Source organism: Malus domestica, chromosome 11, assembly GCF_042453785.1.
Source record: "Malus domestica chromosome 11, GDT2T_hap1".
NCBI classification, from domain to species: domain Eukaryota; kingdom Viridiplantae; phylum Streptophyta; class Magnoliopsida; order Rosales; family Rosaceae; genus Malus; species Malus domestica.
This window is the reverse complement of record NC_091671.1, coordinates 4,419,788-4,441,610: the sequence shown is the minus strand read 5'-3', so window position 1 is coordinate 4,441,610 and position 21,823 is coordinate 4,419,788. Positions and strand designations below refer to the sequence as shown.

The window sequence follows — 21,823 nt, the reverse complement described above, 5'->3', positions numbered from 1 at the left end:
TTGTCCTTCAAAAGAAAATCTTGTATGAATTCATGAAATTATTAATGCATTATAAAATAAAGTTGGGTTAACCTAACTCTTTTCCTTGATATATCTTACTTTATTCCCTCAATTTTTACGGATTACTATAGCCTTATTTGCTCAATCCTGTTCACATCCGGATTAGGGTTTGTAATGTGGACTTATAGTCCAAATGGTAAGAACATTTACCTCTGCATCTAAGGTCATTTTCAAATTCCCTTCCACCCCAATTCTTCTATTGTTTGGCCCAAAAAAAAAAAAAGTGTTACCCGCAACGTCTTTTTTTAGTTGAATCATTTTAATTTTAATTTCTATTCATTTCATCCTTCTTTTTGTAATGATTTATCCGTAAATATTTTTTAGTTATGCGTTTGAGAGAATTGAACTTCAAACATCTCTTAATTTGTTTGTAATGATTACCTACTCTTCCTTACCAGATGTGCTAACTCAGGACTTTCATTTTATCTTTTGATTGCTAATCTCATAGCATATCTCATGCCTCATATATTACAAGCTTTCGTTTCTTCAAGTTGTCTGCCTCCAGGGATTTTAAAGCCCACATTTCCCAGCCTAGCAAAGTCTAGGCTATGGAATTAGAGGTGAAAAATCAATCATTTAGATTGTTAATGGACAACCATTTAGTTTGATTTTACCTTAAACCATCATCGTCACTACCAATTTTTCCTTTAATATTATGGTGATTTCAAATTAAACGGATTTTAACAGGTACCCATTAACAACACAATAGGTTGATTTGCCACCTCTATATGTAATATATGATATCTATAAAATGTTAACACAAAATGAAGATACATATATATATATATATAATGATGAATTAATTAAGAAAAATCCAACCACTGGAAGAATAATGTTTGGGAAATAATTCAGTGACCATAAGAAAACTGAGAATGTTGGATAAATTGTGGTCTCCAAACTCTCTAGAGTGGAAGGTGGTGGCGATGACTTGGTGAATATGGGGAATATGATGAACTATTCATGACAAAAGAATTTGGGCCACTAGCATGGCCTCTGTTTGGGGTCCTCGGAGTCATCGGCGTCACTGGGCTTTTTGATATTGGCGATGTCATCGAGCTCCGGCCATAGCCTCCGTTGCCGGTACTTCTTCTCGGCCCTTTCTCAGCCCACTTGAGCTCTGCTTGCTTCACCCTGGAAGGGTACCTTGACCAACACCTAAACTTCCCTGCTCTTTGTATGTACCTATAAGCCAATTTACTTGTGTCATAAAATAAATAATGAGACAAAAATATTGTTTTATCCAAACATCTTGTTGTGGAGTTTCTTTCTTCTTGTATTAGGCCACTGTCCGTTTGTGAAGTACCAAGTATGAAGAACCAAGTGATGAAATTGATTCCACCATAAAATCAATTGGCTATATGGAGAGTAGCTCAAGACCATATAAGCACATAACAAATCTTGTCCCTCACCAATGTGGGACAACTCTCAACACCAAGGACAGCAACGCTACGATACATTTTATATGTTGTAATTTATATGTTACTATCGGCCCCGTCGGTTAGAACAACCTCATTGCCGGCCCTTGTTTATTTTTCAGTTTTCTTGTTTGTTTTTTAGTTGTGTAGCTTGCTTGTAATTTATCGTTACATGTATGACAATTGATGTATTAAAAAATTCAACATTATAATGGTTTTCATCGTTTTTCTTGAGCATATATTAGTCTATTACCATTTTTTCTAGTGTTTGACACCATATCGTCCAATCTATGGTTTAGGAGTGGAAAACAATCCATGAAAATGGTATATTATTCTTTGTGATATTTTTTTTTATTAATGGGAGTGAGATAGAGGACTCAGATTAATTGAGACGCATTTCAACACTGAAAGCGAAAGTACCACTAACTACATAATAATTAGTAAATTTAGGGCAGTGTTTAAGCACTTAAGAGCTCGGTCTCATAATGTTATTTACATAATTAATTAATAACATTTTCACCACAAACCTAACCATGTAGTAGGTCATTTTCTATAAAAACTTTCCACATGCCAAAAACTTAAAAAGAACTGTTATTGATACTTTATAATCATCATAAAGTACAATTTCGCTAATCTATTTCTTTATAGAATAAATAAATGATTATCTTCATAGAATGCCAATAACGGTTAAAATAAGAAAATTTAATCATTTTAAAGTTACTCGTAGGTAATAATCGTGTTGAGCTCATGACTTGAATCTAAATATCTAGTAATTGTATGTGATAGGAATTCAACTAAGTAGAAAAAAACTTAAATCATAGTTTAACTTGACCATACCTTTGGCTGAATCTCCTCCCTAAACACTCGATGCATTTTCTACCTTCTGTCATTTCTCCCATCCCTACAATCACGCATTGTCTACAATACACTCTTCCACATACCTGCACACAAAATTAAATTACTACCATCTGATCCATCGCCATTTCCATACATGTGTTCTATATTTTATCAGATAAACCAAGCATTAGATATTGTAAATTTGTACAAATAACACGTACCAGGCAACGGTGGCGGAAAATATAGATGTAGGTACTGCAAAGGGTGCAGATATTAGAGTGGGGAATCCCAGGCCTTCTTATTCCTCCTCTCTCTTTCTGGTACATGGAAGCCATGCTCACACCGCTCACACCACTCACATCATGATCAAAAGCCCCCAAGCTAGTCTCCAATCCATGCTTCATACCTGAATTACACGTGGGACCAGGACTATTCAGACTCATATGATGACCATTATTAACTGCATGGCCATCATGACCATGTTGCATCCCATGATGCATCTGATGGTTATGATGATGGTCGCCACCACCCATATATTGACCGTGACCTCCATGACCATGCTGCATGTCATGGTTGACTTCACGTTGATGACCATGATGACTATTCATATGATGATCAATATGCTGATGATTATAATCATTGTTACTACCAATGTCATATGGACCGACAGGGACATTGTTTTCGTTGTTGTGGTGGTTATCTCTGGATGCTTGCAAGGCACGGTTGAAGTCAAGGCTGGGGAGTTTGGTCAAAGGAGAGGGGGAGGATGCTTGTGCGGTGGATTTGAGTTGAGAAATTGGATTCAATAATAATGGAGTAGGTTTTTTTTTCTTTTCTGATGTAACTTGGTGTAGTTTGAGCTCTGCAAAGTCCTGGAAAGTTAGGTTAACTGACTCATCTGGGATGCCTTGGTACATGTCTTCAAGCTCCATTCTTGCCTTGCTTAATGTTGCCTTGTCCCCCATCTCTACAGTTTTTTAGAGAGAGAGAGAGAGAGATGTTTAGGTTCCAAATGTTTAAGAGTGAATTAGTGGTTGGAATTAAGATGGGAGATTAAGTTGGTTTAATAGGTTCCAATGAGAACGAAGACGGTAATAAAAGGACAAGCTGAAGGGCCGGTCGTGGACATTGAACATAATTTTTTTCTCCCATATTGAAACAAGGTAGGTATTAAGGATTGTGATGTGTATTACAAAACCCCCCATAAAAATGGGTTGAATTGGCCCTCAACTTTGACGCATATAAATTACTAATTATTCCCCATGCTACACTATTTAACTGGTTTGAATGTTAAGCTGGATTAGATCAGTTGGCAAGAGAAAGCGCGTTCGTCCGGTTGCATTTAAGTGCAAATCATTCCCATAAATTAGAGTAGTTTAGAATGCGTGTATACGTATAAAATCTGTCTAAAAAAGCCTATGAATGTTGCAAAGTGAATGGTTATTTTGTAAGGAGAACTAATGAAAAAAATTTGAAAATTTTGAGTTTTAACGATAAGGACAAAATAAAAGGTAAAGTGAATGATAACATGATTGACTTTTTAGTGTAAAAATGTGGTTTTTCGTTAAAGTAAACAGTATCAGGAGTTTTTTTGTTAAAATTCTCTATTTTGTATAAGGTTGGGATTAAAACAAAGCAAATTAGCAGACAAAAACTTATTGTCATTTCATGACTTAGCTAATAAAAACAAACCAATATTGACCCTCGTAGTGCGATGGTTTCTTCCTCGATTTTAAATAAAGACTTCTTTTGTGTTTGAATCAAAGAAAATCTGATACATCGTGAATAATTTAGGTTTAAATTTGATTCTTAAACCTTTAGTTTATGAACTGCATCCCATGTTTCTATTATTTGAAGAAAAAACTAAATAAATAAACAATAAAATTGGATATAAATCAACATGGATAACGGATATGATCAACCCGGCCAAGAAAAAAATAACTAATCCGTGGCCGGCCAATATTGTTTTTGTTTTTCACCTACTACAGCCAGTAATAAAATGTGTGCTGGTATCAAAACATTGGTCTTCACTCTCTTTTTTTTGTTTGAAAAGCGGGGCTAAAAGCAAGAGTCCAAACAAACTTACTGAATAAGAAGGAAGAGTATCAAAATAAAAATTACCTAAATCTAAATCAAAACTATAGGTCGCTAAACTGTCTGCCACAAAATTCTTCTGTCTGTAGACATGCTGAAGTTTGCATTGCCAAAATCTTGAAAGCAATTCTCGACAGACCAAAACAAGGGGACCTTACAACACTAAATGAACTGTGACTACAAAGCTTGATTCCACCAGTAATTTATCAATTCGTATTCTTCATGCCAATTGTAAGCCTTCACTCTTTGCTTAATGAATTTTAACGCCTAGTTGATGAAACAAAAATGGCCGTTTAATATTGTCGTTGGACAAATAAACTATGATTTATTGCATTTTGTATCTGTTTGGATTCAAAGATGGAGCAGCATTTTAAAAGAGAAAATTAAACATGAGTATGAATGAGCAAACAGAAAAAAGAGAAGCACTTGTGAATTTCACTGAAAATTTGTAATATTTATCAAGATTAACGTAATAGTTTAGGAAAAGAAAAATTTTGACAGGGGACACTTGTATAGGGCTTGGCAGACACATTTTTTCACCTTCAGCATATCTTTTCTTATAACACTCATTTTTAATTTTCAGGGATTGAATCTAACCATATGAACACTAAAAGATGAATATGAATATAAAAGTTTAAATAATGCAGCAAACGCAAAATTAAATAATTATCGATGTCATCGAAATCACTAAAACAATGAAAACTATGAAGTCTTACCTCATGTGAAGCTCCTGAAACATCGATTTCATGTTCCATTCGTCAAAAATAATTTTTCTTAATCAACATGTTTGATAGTTGAGAAGATAAATAATATGCTAAAAGTGATTTGGGGTGTATTTATAAATCTTTATTTTTTTAAAACCTAATAAGGTCAAAATTGTCATTACATGGTAGAGTAAATAAGTCATTTAATATTATATTTTAATATGGGGTGCATTCAACATTTTGTAGGATGTTAATATAAAATCCCTAACTAAAAATACACAAGAATATTAAAAAAGTGAGAAATAGTGCGCATAAATTATGTTATTTTTCACAAATTTAGATTTGGCGTAGGAGGATCAAAACGTATCCGAAAAACCGGGGGAATGGGATACAAAAAGTAGGAGAGGCACACAAACTAGTTAACCGTATCGGCCATATTGTTAATTTGGAATGAAAGGGAAGAGTAATGCTTCCTAGCACGGGACATAAAAATACTTCGTCATGACCACCTAGCTCGGATTTTCTTGTTTGCTTCGTTCTTTCCTTTCTCATTCATAACAATGGCATGTTCAGCCATTGAAACATTCAGAAAAGCTTAAATGCAAGAAACTATGGAAATCGCAGAAGAAAAGAGAAGAAGAGAGAACGAGACAGAAAAGTGACTTGCAAAAGAAGTTGTTGTATTAACTGAACAAAAACTAAACAATTACACCCTTATCCAGCCTTATATAGCAGCTGTCCAAACTTAATGACTAAGTAATCTAATATCCTTCATTTAGCTGATGTGTATAGATACATAAGAAAAGACTCAAATACCCCATACATTGTTAATACTCCCCCTCAATCTCAGCTGGGATATCCCAGTCGGAGATTGGAACAATGATGAACAAACAGAGGACTATGTAATCCTTTAGTTAAGACATCTGCAATCTGAGCCTCAGTGGGAATATACTGTACCTGCAGATCACCTTTTTGCACCCGTTCACGAACAAAATGAAAATCAGTATCTAAGTGTTTAATCCTAGTATGAAAAACTGGATTAGAACACAATGCCAATGTAGACAGATTATCACAATGTACCAATGGTACTGAAGGAAGAAACATATGGAGATCCTTAAGAACTAATCGGATCCAAGCCACATCCGCTGCTGCATTAGCTAAGGCTTTATATTCAGCCTCCGTTGAGCTTCGAGAAACACTGCCTTGTTTCTTAGACTGCCAGGACACAGGATTTGAGCCCAGAAAAACAATGTAACCAGTAGTCGACCTCCTTGTATTTATATCTGCTGCCCAATCAGCATCACTATAAGCCAATAAATCCATATTGGCTTGAGCAGAGTAAGTTAATCCACATTGCCATGTACCCTTCAAATACCGGAGGATTCTTTTAACGAGACAGAAATGAGCTTCAGTTGGAGTTGTCATGAATTGGCAAGCATAGTTGACCGCATATGCAATATCAGGGCGTGTAAAGGTGAGATATTGCAATGCACCAACTAAACTTCTGTAAACTGTAGGATCAGCTAATGGTTCTCCTTCATCTTTGACCAATTGAGTATGAGGTTTACTTGGAGTGGAACAAGGTCTGCAATTTATCATGCCGGCCTTATGGAGTAGATCAGTCACATACTTGGATTGATTAATGAATATATCACCATTATCTTTGTACGTGATTTGAAGTCCCAAAAAATAAGTAAGCTTGCCCATGTCCTTCATATCAAAAGCACTACTCAATTCAGCAATCACTTGTTGAATAAGGAAAGATGAAGAACCTGTGATGATGATATCATCCACATATAACAACAAGATCACTACATCATTCCCACACACTTTCACAAACAAACTAGGATCTGAATGAGATGACTGAAAGTCTAAAGAAGGTAAATAACTTGTAAACTTGGCATTCCATGCCCTTGGAGCCTGTTTAAGACCATATAAGGACTTGAGAAGCTTGCACACATGATTAGGATGCTGAGGATCTTGAAAACCCTGAGGTTGTTTCATAAAAACTTCTTCTTGTAATTCACCATGAAGAAAAGCGTTCTTGACATCCAACTGCCGCAATTCCCATCCTTGCATAGCAGCAAGAGACAAAACCAGCCTCACTGTTGTATGTCTTACTACCGGACTAAAAGTCTCATCATAGTCCAATCCTTGTTCCTGACTATAACCCTGAGCAACTAAACGTGCCTTATATCTGGACACTTTGCCATCTTGATCCTTCTTGATCTTGTACACCCATTTGCTCCCTATGACATTTCTGTCAACCGGAGGTGGTACGAGCTCCCAAGTACCTTGTTTTTGTAAAGACACAAATTCTTCCTTCATAGCATTCCTCCAATCCTCAGAAAGAACAGCTTGTTTATAATGAGAAGGTTCTAGTGAATCATGAATGTTAAGAATCGCAGTGAATCCACAAAACATCACATCATTATCAACAGAAGTATTTGAGGCAAAAGCATAATAAGCAGAGTAGTCTTTTCGCTGCAGGACTCCACTTTTTAAACGTGTAACCATATTATGCTCAGAAGAAGTATGTATAACAGGAGATGAAGATACCTGATTTTGGTCAAGATCAAGGACAGGCAACACTTGAGAGGAAGAAGGAGAGGGATGTAGTGTAGTAGCTTGTATATCTGATGAAGAATGCAGAACTGGACTTGAAGAGAGACTGGAAGATTGAGATGCCATAGAATGCATATCCACAGATTGATCATTTCCACCAATTTCTTCTCTTGTTGGGGTAGAGGAATTAGGAACCACAATATATCTCATTCTTGGTAACTCTTGCTGTGAGGAAACAACCGGTGAAGAAATATGGACAGAAGAATGAGACTTCTTAAAAGGAAACACATTCTCATCATGGATGACATGCCTTGATAACAATAACCTTTGTGTATTCCGATTATAGCACAACACTCCCTTATATCCAATAGAGTAGCCCAAAAACACACATTCATCACTTCGAGCTTGTAACTTATTGACATTATAAGGTCTTAAGTAGGGATAGACTGCAGTACCAAAAATCTTTAAGGAACTCAGAGATGGTGATTGGGCAAACAATTTAACATAGGGAGACACCATTTCTAAGTTTTGGCAAGGCATTCTATTAATCAAAAACACTGCATGACTACAAGCATGAAACCAAAACTGTTGAGGTAACCCTGCAGCACTCAATAATGTCACAGTAGTCTCAATAATATGCCTGTGTTTCCGTTCTGCCAACCCATTCTGTTGAGGGGTATAAGGACAAGAGACAAGATGTAATATCCCATTTGTATCCAGAAATTGTTTAAACAACCTACTCATATACTCTCCTCCGCCATCAGATTGCAGTGTTTTAATATTGCATTTGAAATGATTTATAACAAATGCATGAAACTTAACAAACACAGAATAGACATCAGATTTATTAACAAGAGGAAAGATCCAAGTGAACCTTGTGCATTCATCTACAAAGATTACATAATATCTGTAACCTTCAAGAGATACAGTGGGTGAAGGTCCCCATACATCAGTATGCACTTTCTCAAAAGGAACACTAGACTTATTACAGTGAGAATGAAATGGTTGTCTAGTCATCTTACCCCTAATACAAGCTGAACATAACTGTGGACTGTTATCTAAAGAGACAGATATCTGAGACTCCTTCAACATTTTCAACTGAACTTCATTAGTAGGATGCCCAAGTCGTTGATGCCAAATTGAAGTCGTCACAAGTTGTCCCAAAAGAGCTTGAGGTGTATTATTTACTAGCTGAGAATAGTTGAAAAACTGCTGCTGAGGAATGTAATACAAGCCACTACTACTACTCCTTCCTCTCAGTAGAACTTTCTTTGTTGCCTTGTCCTGCACCCAGAAACCAAATTCATCAAGTATAACATAGCAGTGATTATCTTTGCATAGTCTATACACAGATAATAAACTAGCTGCTAATTGAGGAACATGTAAAACCATTTGAAGGGTTAAAGGTTTGGAAGAAGTTAAAAGAGAACCCGAACCAGTATTGGCTACAGGTAAACCTTCTCCATTGCCCACTGTGATCCTGTCAGTGCCTTCAAAAGGAGTAATAAGTGTCAAATGATCCAGATCAGCTGTCATATGGTGTGTAGCCCCTGTGTCGAGCACCCAATTTTGTTGAGAAGAAGAATGAAGGTTTGGATGAGCTTGTGCAGTGAAAGCATTGAAAGAAGAAGGAGGTTGAGCACCTTGATATGCATAATTTCCTCGATGATAACAATTGAGAGCAGAATGACCTTTCTTCCCACAGATTTGACACTCCAGAATTGGAGGAGCAGAGCTTGAGCTGGCATCATACCTTGAATAGCAATTAGTAGCGGTGTGGCCTCTTTTATGACATATTTGACATTCAGGAATCAATGTTGGCTTAAAACCACTATTTCCATTCCAATTCTGCCAATTTGAACCTCCTTTAGAACTACCAGAAAAACCATTACTGTTTGATCCTCCAGGAAAACCATTGCTGTTTGATCCTCCAGAAAAACCATTACTGTTTGATCCTCCAGGAAAACCATTGGAATTGCCTGAGAATCTGCCATTATTATTCCCATTGTATCTGGACCTATTGTTAAATCTTCCATTGTTTCCACCATTATGCTGATATCCTCTATGATTCTGAAAATTCCCATTTCCTTGTTGATGAAAATGAGGCAGAGAAGCCTGAGAAACTATGCCACCAGTGGGTCTGTGAGCAGTACTTTGAGAAGAATTAGTAGCTTCAGTGACAAAACCATAGCCACCAGAGAAGTACTGAGAAGCTCCTTGATCTTGTGAGGAATGAGCATTAGAAGATTCTCCTTGACAATACATGGCTGACATAGGAAAATGCAAAGTAGACTGCGAATCATCAGCTGTTCTCTCAGCAGCCAACAATTGTGCTCGGAATTCTTTTAAAGAAATAGGAGTTTCACGAGCCACAATCACAGTACGAATCATATTAAACTCAGCCGGTAAACCCGCAAGAGCAGCAACAATAAGGTCATTCTCAGACACTACTTCACCTGCCGCCAGTAGCTGATCTTTAAGAGCCTTAAGCCTCAACATATATTTTTCAACACTATCAGACCCTTTCTTGATAGTCAACAATTCAGTTTTGAGATGATTCACCCGTGCTCTGGAAACAGTAGCATATCTGTCCTGCAAATTCATCCAAGCTTCATGTGCAGTTTTACAACCGACAACATATTCCACAGCCTCATCACCTAATGTAGCAAGAAGAAGACTAACAAGAGCGCGGTCTTGTTTAATCCATTCCTTGTAAGCTGCTGTAATCTCAGTAGTGATACCATTAGCTTCAGTGAACACAAACTTCGGTGGACAAACCGATGTGCCATCAAAGTGATCAAACAAATCATATCCCTCAAGCACCGATCGAAATTGAAAAGACCACTTGACAAAATTATCATCTTGCAGCCGAATGGTGAACATACCAAGAAGACTTTCCACTTTGAGTGTATTCATATCGAGACGTCAACAAGAACCAAGAAAGGAAACAAACAGGAGCAAATCACAATAGGCTTCGTGCCGATCAGCAATTCAGAAAGAAGCAAGGCTTCGTGCCCAAACAATCAGCAAGTCAGAAAGAATCAAGGCTTCGTGCCCAAACAATCAGCAATGGCAAAAAGAATTTCAGAAAGAATCAAGGCTTCGTGCCCAAACAATCAGCAATTTAGAAGAAATCAAGGCTTCGTGCCCAAACTGTAAGGAGCTTCGTGCTCAAAAACACATCAAGTAAGCAAACCACAATAGGCTTCATGCCCTAACATGTATCACATCAACAAATCGTAGATCCATAGCCATACCATGAAATTAAACACAAAGGCCAGAAAATATGGACCAGAAAACACCAAAATCAAGTGGATATAACCTGAGTCAGCACCGACGAACCGAAACCAAAACTCCGTCGACAAAAGCAGAAACCACCGCCTCGCAGATTCGGCGGGAAAAAAAAAACTCCAAAGCTTGATGAGCCCGTCAGGATCCTCTTCACATATTCACCAAACCTAAGCTCTTGATACCATCATAACAATGGCATGTTCAGCCATTGAAACATTCAGAAAAGCTTAAATGCAAGAAACTATGGAAATCGCAGAAGAAAAGAGAAGAAGAGAGAACGAGATAGAAAAGTGACTTGCAAAAGAAGTTGTTGTATTAACTGAACAAAAACTAAACAATTACACCCTTATCCAGCCTTATATAGCAGCTGTCCAAACTTAATGACTAAGTAATCTAATATCCTTCATTTAGCTGATGTGTATAGATACATAAGAAAAGACTCAAATACCCCATACATTGTTAATACTCATAAGTTCCCAACAAATCATTTAGATCTGAGTTGCATGTAAACGAAACACCGAAGAACAAAAGGAAACTTTTAAATCGAGTTGTAATTGTACCCGACATTAACAGTTAATAGGTGATGGAAACGAAACACCGAAGAATAAAAGAAGACTCGTAAAGATGTATAGCACTGCCCTCTATAAATAAAGCCAAATAAGGATATATTTCCGACAAAAAAGAAGGGCCACGGCCGGATTGTTTCAGTCCTCATTACCTCTACCCTCCAAGTCCCACGCCGCTGCTACGGATGAAAGGCTGCCTTCATTACACAAGAGTTTATCAGTCTCCACAGTATCTTGTGAATGTAAAGAAGAACCAAGACTCTGTGGCTCGCACATTCTGTTTGTTAGGCCACTTTCCTTCGTGCTGTTCGTTACTGGTTGTTGAGCAACAGCGTCAGCAAGTCTCAACAAGGTCAATCCTGAAACCTGCACATAATTGTGTTTGGGCTCACAATTCAGATCAATTTGTCCAGCGCATGAACTTTCTGCCACGTCAGCTTGAATTCTCTTCTCGCAGCTGCTTCCATTCTCCGATGAGTGATTCATATGCAACTCAATCTCTGTTGACATGCCATTCATTTCTGATTCGTCCTTGTGGTCATTATTATCCCTGTGGGCATTCTCCATTTCACGTTCTGATTTGCGTTTCCTCTTGTTCATCATCAGGGTTTTGAAGCGCCGTTTTACTGTCATGCACACGTTGCATGTACATGTTGACTTGTGCTTGCCCTTCCCGCTTGGGGGTTGAATACATTCTATGCAAGTGCAACCTGGGCGATGACAGGGAGGTCTGGTTGTGGGTCCAACTGATTGTTCATCAGCGTAATCCACACTATCTCCCAGAATGGTGGCACTAGCACTAGCCAGGGCATCCAAGCCAGAAGGTTCGTGTTCCTGGGCTTCATTATGGTTCACTATGATTCTTCGCTTCTTTTAATCTGAGTGAAAAACAGAACAACAAAAATTTATCAATGCCTAATTTGACGGATGTGGTTGGGAACGATACATGCATGCGTGTTTGATAAATGTATTATATAAAAGAGAAGGGACACAAAGGTTCAAATTATACCTTTGCTTGGTCTTAGATTATCCAATTCCTTTTGGCTCACCTCCTCTGGTGCAGAACATGAGCACCTGCAAAGATAAAAATAAACACATCAATCTTGCATCTTAGTGATCTTATATTCTCATGGACAAAGATTAAAGATTTAAGTTGCACCTGTTTACATCCCAAGAATTTTCAGAGCACGTCCACTTTGGAGGAAGAAGAACGTCGACAGGCAACCTCCGCCACTTGGAGCAATCGTCAATCCGAGCCCATTGTTCCTGTCTCCTGGATATAAGTTCCAGATTTCACAATGCAAGGATAAAGTTAGTCCTCAGTTTACAGTAGAGGGCCTACTTATCAGGCGCATGCTCATGTGCAAAATAGGTTCGATCACTACATTTTAATAGTGGTTTTTTTTCTCAAGAAACTTGAAGAAGCTCTTTCAGGTGGCTAGGTATAAATTAAATACAGCCCTCTTTCTTGATATGATAAAAGTAACATAACACATTATATCTCAGAAGTACTGACTCAGATTCGGCAATGAATAGAGATCTCTTCCCAAAAACTGGGGGCTCCTGGAAGAAATGAACAACATTGATCAGTCAACTCACCAAAGAACGCAATGGAGTTTGTAACTTTTAACGGATTGAATCTCAGAAGTACATCCTCACTTGTAAAGTGACTATGGTTCTCATTATTATGCAAACTCGTATCCCCATCAGCCAAATGCAAATGTCCTGATAGAGCATTTAGGTAAGGGTCTTTGCTTCCTGTACTCGTTTGATAAATACTAGAGTGACCACTTCCTGTTACCAGATTCTCAACAACGCTAGGACAGGAAGTTTCCCCAGGAGTTCCATTGGGAAGGAAAGATGATTGGGATTCCTAATTATTTAACATTTGCATAGAAATGTCGGATTCCATCAGAACAAAAGAACAAAAACACAGTATGAAAGTAAGAGGCTGAAGAATTTCAAGAAATATGAAATTATGACACTTGACCTGCACATCTAAACATCTTGATGCCTTACGAAACCCAATTACAAGTCTGCCTCCGGGATCTATCCGACTGAATGTCACTGCAACAAAAAGAATCACATCCAAATCTAGACTTCAGCTGGGAGGTCTTTTTCTATGGTGAAAGGAATGAGAAAGCTAATGAAATAACTGGAAAGATGAAAATATGTGGACTTTTTATCTTAATCCTCTAAGCCAGAATATAGTTAAGCATACCAGTATCACCAGCTTCAAGCTGCATAGACTGTATGCAAGGCGTTACTCCTTCTAAAACATACATCCTGCTATTATTATTTGGCCAAAATCTGAACTGAAACGTCCATTCATTATCCTTGACATCTTGAATCCTTATAGGAAGGCCTTCTGATTGAGAAATAGGAGGAAAGTATGCCTGCATTCACTTCCAGTTCATACAAATGTGGCAAAGGGGAATGTTGGAAGAATGCATGCAAGTCATTCTTTGTGTAAAATGCATGCATGAAATAAACATGTTGGATGACTAGTGAAGTTAGGCTAGTCAACATTCTTTGTGTAAATTAGGCAAGTTAGGCAAGTTAGGCTTATGTCTACTTTCTTTTCCTATATATATGTTTCATTTGTAATTGTTTCTTCATGAAATACACATCAAAAATTCTACATGGTATCAGAGCAGGTTCATTTATAACCTGTCTCTGCCATTCTTGCTGCTGCAATTTTTTCTTTCTTTCAAAGTCTAAGTCATGACTGAAGAAAGTTTTGTGAACCATGATGAGGAAACCCGGCACAATCTCTCTCCAAACTTCTCAGACGTTGAGGTTAACACCAATCAACGTTTGTGTTCAGTTCTCTTGAACGAGTTCAATTATCTTCCTTGGTCCCGAGCTGTTTCACTAGCTCTCGGAGGCAAAGGGAAGTTAGGGTTTGTAAATGGAAGCGTGGAAGCTCCAGACAGTTCTTCCTCTACATACAATGCATGGCTCTGCAAAGATCAACTTGTCATGTCCTTGCTGCTCAACACCATGGAGAAACATGTTGCTGAAATTTTTAGCTACTCCAATTCCGCACATGATCTTTGGAAAGCTTTGCAGGATATGTATGGAAATCAAAACAACTATGCACGGGTCTTCCAATTAAAGAAGGACATTGCCAGTGCTCAACAAGAAGGGAAAGCATTTGTTCAACACCTTGGGAGCCTCAAAGCCATGTGGAATGAGTTGGATGTATATCTCCCTCATACCACAGATCCTACCATTCTCCTAAAACGAGCTGAGGAAGACAAAATTTATCAGCTGTTAGGGAGTTTGAGCTCTGAGTACGAGGACCTAAGGAGTCACATCTTGATGAGTCAAGACCTGCCTACCTTCAACAATGTTTGTGCAACTATCCAACGAGAAGAAGCAAGGAAGAAGGTTATGAATGTTGATCACAATCCTAGATTAACGGAGACTCGGGCATATGCATCAAAGTACAAGAACTCAGAAGCCAAGGTATACAAAGGAAGAAACACACATCTAAAATGCAAATATTGCAAATTCATTGGTCAATGACAATGGATTGGCAGTGAACTCCATGGATCCTTGTGAGATAGTAGGAGCGTGAGCATTAGCAAGTTGTGCCTTGAAATGAGGTTGAAATTGTTGTGAGGACCTTGGTATCATCCTTCCATCTTTGCTGAACTTAGGCTTGAGTTCAGGATGAAGTTCCCAACACTTGTCTTCCTCATGACCAACACCATTGCAATGAAGAGGGTAGTCACACAGCTATGTTGGGACAATTTGCCGGATTTCTTGCTGGAAATGAGAAAGTTCCAAAGGGAGAAGCATCAGGTATACTCAAAGCCTTTACTACTGCCCTATTAACTAGTACTGAAATTGATTGTTGGATAATTGATTCAGGCGCCACATATCATATGACAAACAAAATTACAAATTTACATCATTTTAAAAAAATTTCAAGCCCCTCACATGTGTCTGTTGCAAATGGAAAAAATGTCTTAGTTTTGGGAAAAGGAGAAATAAACTTACTCTCTCAAAAAACACCTTCCACTGCCCTCTATGTACCAACCTTTCCCTTCCAACTTTTTTCAATTGGAAAGATCACCAACACCCTAAACTGCCGTGCTATTTTCTCACCAAATAAAGTAATGTTTCAGGATGTTCTCACCATGAAGATGATTGGTGAAGGGGTCTTCATAAATGGACTTTACTACCTGTGCAAGAATGCATGTTTCACTCAGGCTCTTCAAGCTCAATCGAAGTCCATAGATGAAAACCAACTTTGGCATAGGAGATTAGCTCACCCCTCTGAACTTGTCTTGTCGAAACTGTTTCCAAATTTTTGTAACCTCTATCCTACTTGTGATACTTGTCAATTTTCTAAGTTTACTAGGCTACCTTTTGGTAATTCAATGTCTAGGACAAGTAAACCTTTTGAAATGGTACACACCGATGTATGGGGACCTGCAACTGAATCAATGGAAGATTTTAAATATTTTGTTCTATTTGTTGATGATTTCTCTCGAACAAGTTTTCTATATCTTATGAAATCAAAAAGTGAAGTCCCTACCATTTTCAAAGACTTTCACATGCATGTTAAAACGCAATTTCAATCAAACATTAAGGTTTTAAGGTCAGATAATGGCACTGAATTTCTATCCAACAACATGCTTCAATACATAAGTTCTCAGGGTATCATACATCAAACCAGCTATGTGGGGACTCCCCAACAAAATGGAGTAGCCAAGAGGAAAAACAGAGATCTCTTGGAAAAAACTCGTGCTCTCATGATTCACATGCACGTTCCAAAGAAATTTTGGTCGTTTGCCATCCTTACTGCCACTTATCTCATCAATCGACTTCCAAGTCGTGTGCTAGGGTTTAAATCTCCCTATGAAGTTCTCAAGGGGAGGAAAATAGATTTGACACATCTCAAGGTGTTTGGTTGTGTGTGTTTTGTTCACATCCAAACCTTGAACCGTGACAAACTAGATGCCAGGGCAACCAAGTGTGTGTTTATGGGATACTCGACCACTCAAAAGGGATACAAGTGCTTCAATCCAGTCACTAAGAAGTGCACAGTTTCAAGAGATGTGAAGTTCGAAGAAGACTATCCCTATTTTACAAGTCAGGGGGAGGATTTAGTTGACATGTTCTCACTCCCTCAAAACTTTAATTATCCGATGTTGGAAAAGAGATCAGTCATTGTAAGTCCAGATTGTGAAGAAGTTCAAACTGACCAAATTACTGCCAGTGAGAGTGAAGACGAGCCCTACTCTGATCCTTCTCCGCCCTCTACAGAGTCTCAGGTGATTAAAAGAAATCCTCCTCGAATCAGAAAACCTCCAGCTAGGTTGCAGGACTATGTTACATATGCCTCACGACATCCAATCAATGAATGTATCAGCTTTAGTAAGTTCTCAACATCTCATGCTGCATTTCTCAGTGAAATTGATAAGCACTATAAACCAAGAAGCTTTCAAGAAGCTTCTCTTCTCCCACAATGGAACCAAGCCATGAAAGAAGAGATTCGTGCACTGGAAGAGAATTGCACCTGGAGCCTAGTTCAACTACCACCAGGAAAAAAGGCTGTTGGAAGTCGTTGGATTTACAAGACTAAATTCAAAGCTGATGGATCTATCGAGAGACATAAGGCTAGACTTGTTGCTCGAGGTTTCACCCAAACCTTTGGTGTAGATTATAAGGAAACATTCGCACCGGTGGCCAAGATGAACTCAGTCAGGGTTTTACTGTCAGTTGCAATCAATTGTGGATGGTCACTCTACCAAATGGACGTGAAGAATGCTTTCCTTCACGGCGAGCTGCAGGAAGAAGTGTATATGCAACCTCCTCCAGGCTATGATGGTATTAAAGGCAACATGGTTTGTAAATTGCACAAGGCAATATACGGATTGAAACAATCACCAAGAGCTTGGTATGCCAAGCTCAGTTCTGTTCTGGAAAAGGCTGGATTCATGCGAAGTAATGCTGATTCTTCGTTATTTGTAAGAACTGGCACCAGGGGGAAGTTGGTGGTCCTCGTCTATGTTGATGATCTTATCATCACCGGAGATAATACCGTGGAGATTGAGGCACTAAAACTCTCACTACATCAAGCTTTCGCTATCAAAGATTTGGGGAGGTTAAAGTATTTTTTGGGGATCGAAATGGCAACATCTTCAAAATGACTGTTTCTACATCAACGGAAATATGTATTGGACCTCCTTCAAGAAGCAAAATTGCTTGACTGCAAGCCTGCTATCACTCCCGTTGATTGTAAACTGAAGCTCAGCATAGATGGAGAAGCCATGCATGATGTAAGCTACTATCAACGATTAGTAGGCAAGCTCATATACCTCACTATCACTCGTCCAGATATCACATATGTAGTGAGCTTCGCTAGTCAGTTCATGCACTCTCCCACTGTTGATCACCTTAACCTTGTTAAGAGAATCCTTCGTTATCTTAAGGGTTCAATTGGGCAAGGAATTACAATGCATAACAATCAGTCCACTGTCATTAGTGGCTACACAGATGCAGACTGGGCAGGTAATGCAATTGATAGGAAATCAATCACAGGCTATTGTACATTTGTTGGTGGAAACCTTGTCACATGGAAGAGTAAGAAGCAATAGGTAATTGCTCGTTCCAGTGCAGAGGCTGAGTATCGAGCCATGGCAGCCACTGCGTGTGAACTCATTTGGCTTAAAGGGCTTCTTTCAGACTTAGGGTTTCCTAGTTCTACTCCTATGACGCTTATGTGTGATAATCAGGCAGCCATGCACATTGCTGCCAATCCTGTGTTCCATGAAAGAACCAAACATATTGAAGTGGATTGTCATTTCATCAGAGCTCAAGTTCAAACGCAAATCATCTGGACCATATTCACACGAAGCCATGATCAACTAGCAGATCTTTTTACAAAGGCACTAGCATCATCTCAGTTTCATCGGTTATTGGGCAAGCTTGGCTCAGTGAATCCCCTCGATCCAGCTTGAGGGGGAGTGTTGGAAGAATGCATGCAAGTCATTCTTTGTGTAAAATGCATGCATGAAATAAACATGTTGGATGACTAGTGAAGTTAGGCTAGTCAACATTCTTTGTGTAAATTAGGCAAGTTAGGCAAGTTAGGAAATTAGGCAAGTTAGGCAAGTTAGGCTTATGTCTACTTTCTTTTCCTATATATATGTTTCATTTGTAATTGTTTCTTCATGAAATACACATAAAAAATTCTACAGGGAAAGAACACATACACAAACATGGGGAAATTGTAAGGAAAGGAAACGAAAAAAAAAAATTAACCCCACCTAAACTTCCCAAAACTAATAAATAACATAATCTTGAATTCATAAAATGCCTTCAAAGAAATTAACTTGTTAATTTTTACCTCAGCACATGCTTTTGGGAGAACCAGACGACCAATTCGACCTGCATCGCTGGCACTCAGTACCTTCTCGAACAATGGCACAATAGTAGAATTCAAACTGAAAAGCATTTAAGGAAAATACTACATTCATATTGACAGATAATCAAAAGCATATATATATATTAAGTAAGAAGTGTTCAGCACCAAATAGAAATATAAAAGCGATTAAGGATACTCTCCAGCTAATTTCTGCAGCTCTTGGTCAGTAATCCTTGGCCAGTATCGAGGAAGTAACTGACTCTTCCCTCGCCCTTCAGCAGGTGGCCTTGCAACACGCACATGATGAACAGGAGGGGGAGGTCTCAAGGGTGTGGGAAAAATAGGCCGAATTTTTTGCCCCTGTTGGAAGGAAGAAGACATCTTGCTCTGATCTCTTCTCTCCAAAATTCCCCCAGTAAAGGGTTGAGCAAAGTTGGGAGTTGCAGATGGGCCTCCCAAAGTCATACTCAAACACGGCTCAGAGGATGTCTTATTCATATCTTTGACCTCTATCATTATTCTACCATTGTCTGGTTTGGCAAATGTTAATGATCCAAAAGATGGCCTGGTGGTGATACTTGAAAATCCTGGGCCAACTTCCCCCCTTGGATAAGTAACTTCTTCTCGTTTGGTTTGCACAGGAGATACATTTATTTCACCTCTCTGAGATTGAGACGAAAGGTTGGATTCATTAGCCTCCATGACTTGGCACAATTGCAAAAGTTTTCCCTCATTAGCAGTATCACTTAATGCTCCATTCTGAGGAACAGTTGATTGCTGATCACCGGAATCACTTATTTTCAATCCAACAAACCCATTTAAAACATCACCGTCCTGTATCTGCACATAAGAAAATAAGAATCCGTGAAATTCCTATAGGTCATCTTTGTGTGTATGTGAGCAAGAGTGAGAGATGCAGACGGATACATTGTGACAGATAAAGACCAATTGCTTACATATACAATGATTACTGATAGAGGATATCTAAAAATACTATTGGGAACCTGTGAGCATTTCACAGTATGTCAACCATAATATTTTTCCATCTACTTGAATAGGTTTGCCGTTGAGCAAGTGAAAACAGATGAATCAATGTTATGAATATATGTAAGTACGAAATAAGATACATATATGTGTATATATAATCTATGTTCTAAAGGATGAAGTTAACTATCAACCATGGAAGCAGATGGGAGAGTTTAATGCAAACAAATGATACGGTGGAGATAAAGATAGTGACTTATAAGGGGTATATTATAACCAAAAACCGAAGTTGTTCATACCATGTGAGGTTGAGAAGCACAGCCAATGCACCCTATACCTCCAAAATCCAGGTACTCATACAATGTCTTTGAGACTATGCATCCACAGTGGAGAGGCTGCACAAAATTGAATAATTTTCTAAAGTAAAGTCAGAGAGAGTAACGGAGTGGTGTGAAGAGAGCTTGAATACTATTTTTTTACATGACCAAACTGCAAGCTAACCTTGTGGCACAAATTGCAGTCCCTCCAACCAGTTTCCCCAGAATGGAATGTATTGCAGTAAACTGAATTCTCATACTCAACTCTGGAGTACACGCAATGCCATGACCAGCAACGGAAATATATTTAAACCAACAGGGGAAATATGTAAGTATTTACGAGTATACAAAAAAAAAGCCAACCCTAATGATATGGCATGTTTACAACATAAAGTCTCAGATATTAATGTGGGAGCAAACAAACAAATCAAAAGAGGATAATTCTTTCCACGATACTAACATCTGATATCAAGTAGCTTCTGAAAGACTAATATCCAGTTCAAAAGAGAGTGAAGTCATCCGTTCCCGTTAAACTTTCAATCCGTGTAAAAACAATAAAATACAATTGCAAGTACTAAAAAAGGCAAAATATTGTAACATCTGAAACAACAGCAACTTATAGGAAAACATAAGCACTCCCACATTAAGATGAATATGGCTAAAGTTAGGTTCTACAAAGGTTAGCTGATATAATTTCGGCTCCAATTACTTGGGAATAAATAATTTCACAATTTATTTACCTCCACCTTTCCTAGACTCCGTGTAAAGCAGAAGCCTTGTGCACTGGGTACAAAAAAAAATACATAAATTAGCCGGACCACAAGGATAGCAAAAACTCAGCACACTATCAAAGATACTCTAAGGCAATAAAAAAGTAGACAATTTTCTTTTTCTTGCAATTTCTCCTTTACATCAAATCAATTAAAAGCTACGAGCTTTATAGTATTTCTATTAAGGATTTTAATTATAACCCGATTATATGTTGATCATCGACAATTCCGCTCATTCCTTCATGGCCGACGATAAAAATAGAAGCAGTTCGTGAACAATGCAACTAGTCCTAACCCACAATACACATAAAATCCCACGCCAAGAACCACTAATGCCCCCCCCCCCCCCCCCAACACCGTACCAACAACTGAACAGCTGAAAGATCCAAACTTTGGTAAGCAAAAATTAAAAAGAGGGAAAAAATTTACCCGCACTTGTAGCAGAGATGGGCAAATCCACCGGTACGCAAAGGCCAACCTTTATTCTGTTGTGTTTGGCTCATACATTTGTGAGTAATTATGAGTCATGTGTTAACAATAATGAAGTGACCTGTGTTTGCTTTCGGTGGAAATCACATGGTGTGTGTTGCATGAAAGTTGCAGATAAAGTAAAAGCAAAAGTTTGGTGGACATCATCATGAGTAAAGACATAATGATGATGTTTGCTTTTACTTTAATGATGATGTTTGTGGAAAAATGGAAAGTTGATTATTTTTTCTTTTGCTATTTATTTGCTAAGAATCGAAGAGGAGAGAGGTAGCGAGAAGCACCCAAGGTGGTGAGAGCATTCAGCTCTCCCATGGGAAAGCATGGGCACGGGTGAGAGAAAATCAAGA

General features: G+C 38.3%; 3 protein-coding genes across 3 annotated transcripts; 1 reads left to right on the top strand and 2 right to left on the bottom strand.

The window, feature by feature from the left end:
* Nucleotides 1–962: 962 nt before the first annotated feature.
* Nucleotides 963–3,316, bottom strand: LOC114819826 (uncharacterized). Its single transcript, XM_029089481.2, has 3 exons — nucleotides 2,534–3,316; nucleotides 2,313–2,416; nucleotides 963–1,242 (listed from the first exon to the last, which is right to left on the bottom strand). The coding sequence occupies exons 1-3, from the start codon at nucleotides 3,275–3,277 to the stop codon at nucleotides 963–965; spliced, it is 1,128 nt and encodes a 375-aa protein (XP_028945314.1). The 5' UTR covers nucleotides 3,278–3,316.
* Nucleotides 3,317–11,314: 7,998 nt separating this feature from the next.
* LOC103408225 (B3 domain-containing transcription repressor VAL2-like) lies at nucleotides 11,315–21,490 on the bottom strand. The gene is made up of 13 exons (XM_070807854.1): nucleotides 21,417–21,490; nucleotides 20,402–20,483; nucleotides 20,200–20,295; nucleotides 19,113–19,756; nucleotides 18,899–18,995; nucleotides 13,754–13,928; nucleotides 13,523–13,599; nucleotides 13,184–13,405; nucleotides 13,049–13,116; nucleotides 12,692–12,805; nucleotides 12,542–12,606; nucleotides 12,429–12,447; nucleotides 11,315–12,394 (listed from the first exon to the last, which is right to left on the bottom strand). Exons 1-13 carry the CDS (start codon nucleotides 21,488–21,490, stop codon nucleotides 11,671–11,673), a joined length of 2,457 nt encoding a protein of 818 aa, XP_070663955.1. The 3' UTR covers nucleotides 11,315–11,670.
* Nucleotides 13,977–15,063, top strand: LOC139189234 (uncharacterized). Its single transcript, XM_070807785.1, has one exon. The coding sequence runs from the start codon at nucleotides 14,257–14,259 to the stop codon at nucleotides 15,061–15,063; it is 807 nt and encodes a 268-aa protein (XP_070663886.1). The 5' UTR covers nucleotides 13,977–14,256.
* Nucleotides 21,491–21,823: the final 333 nt, after the last annotated feature.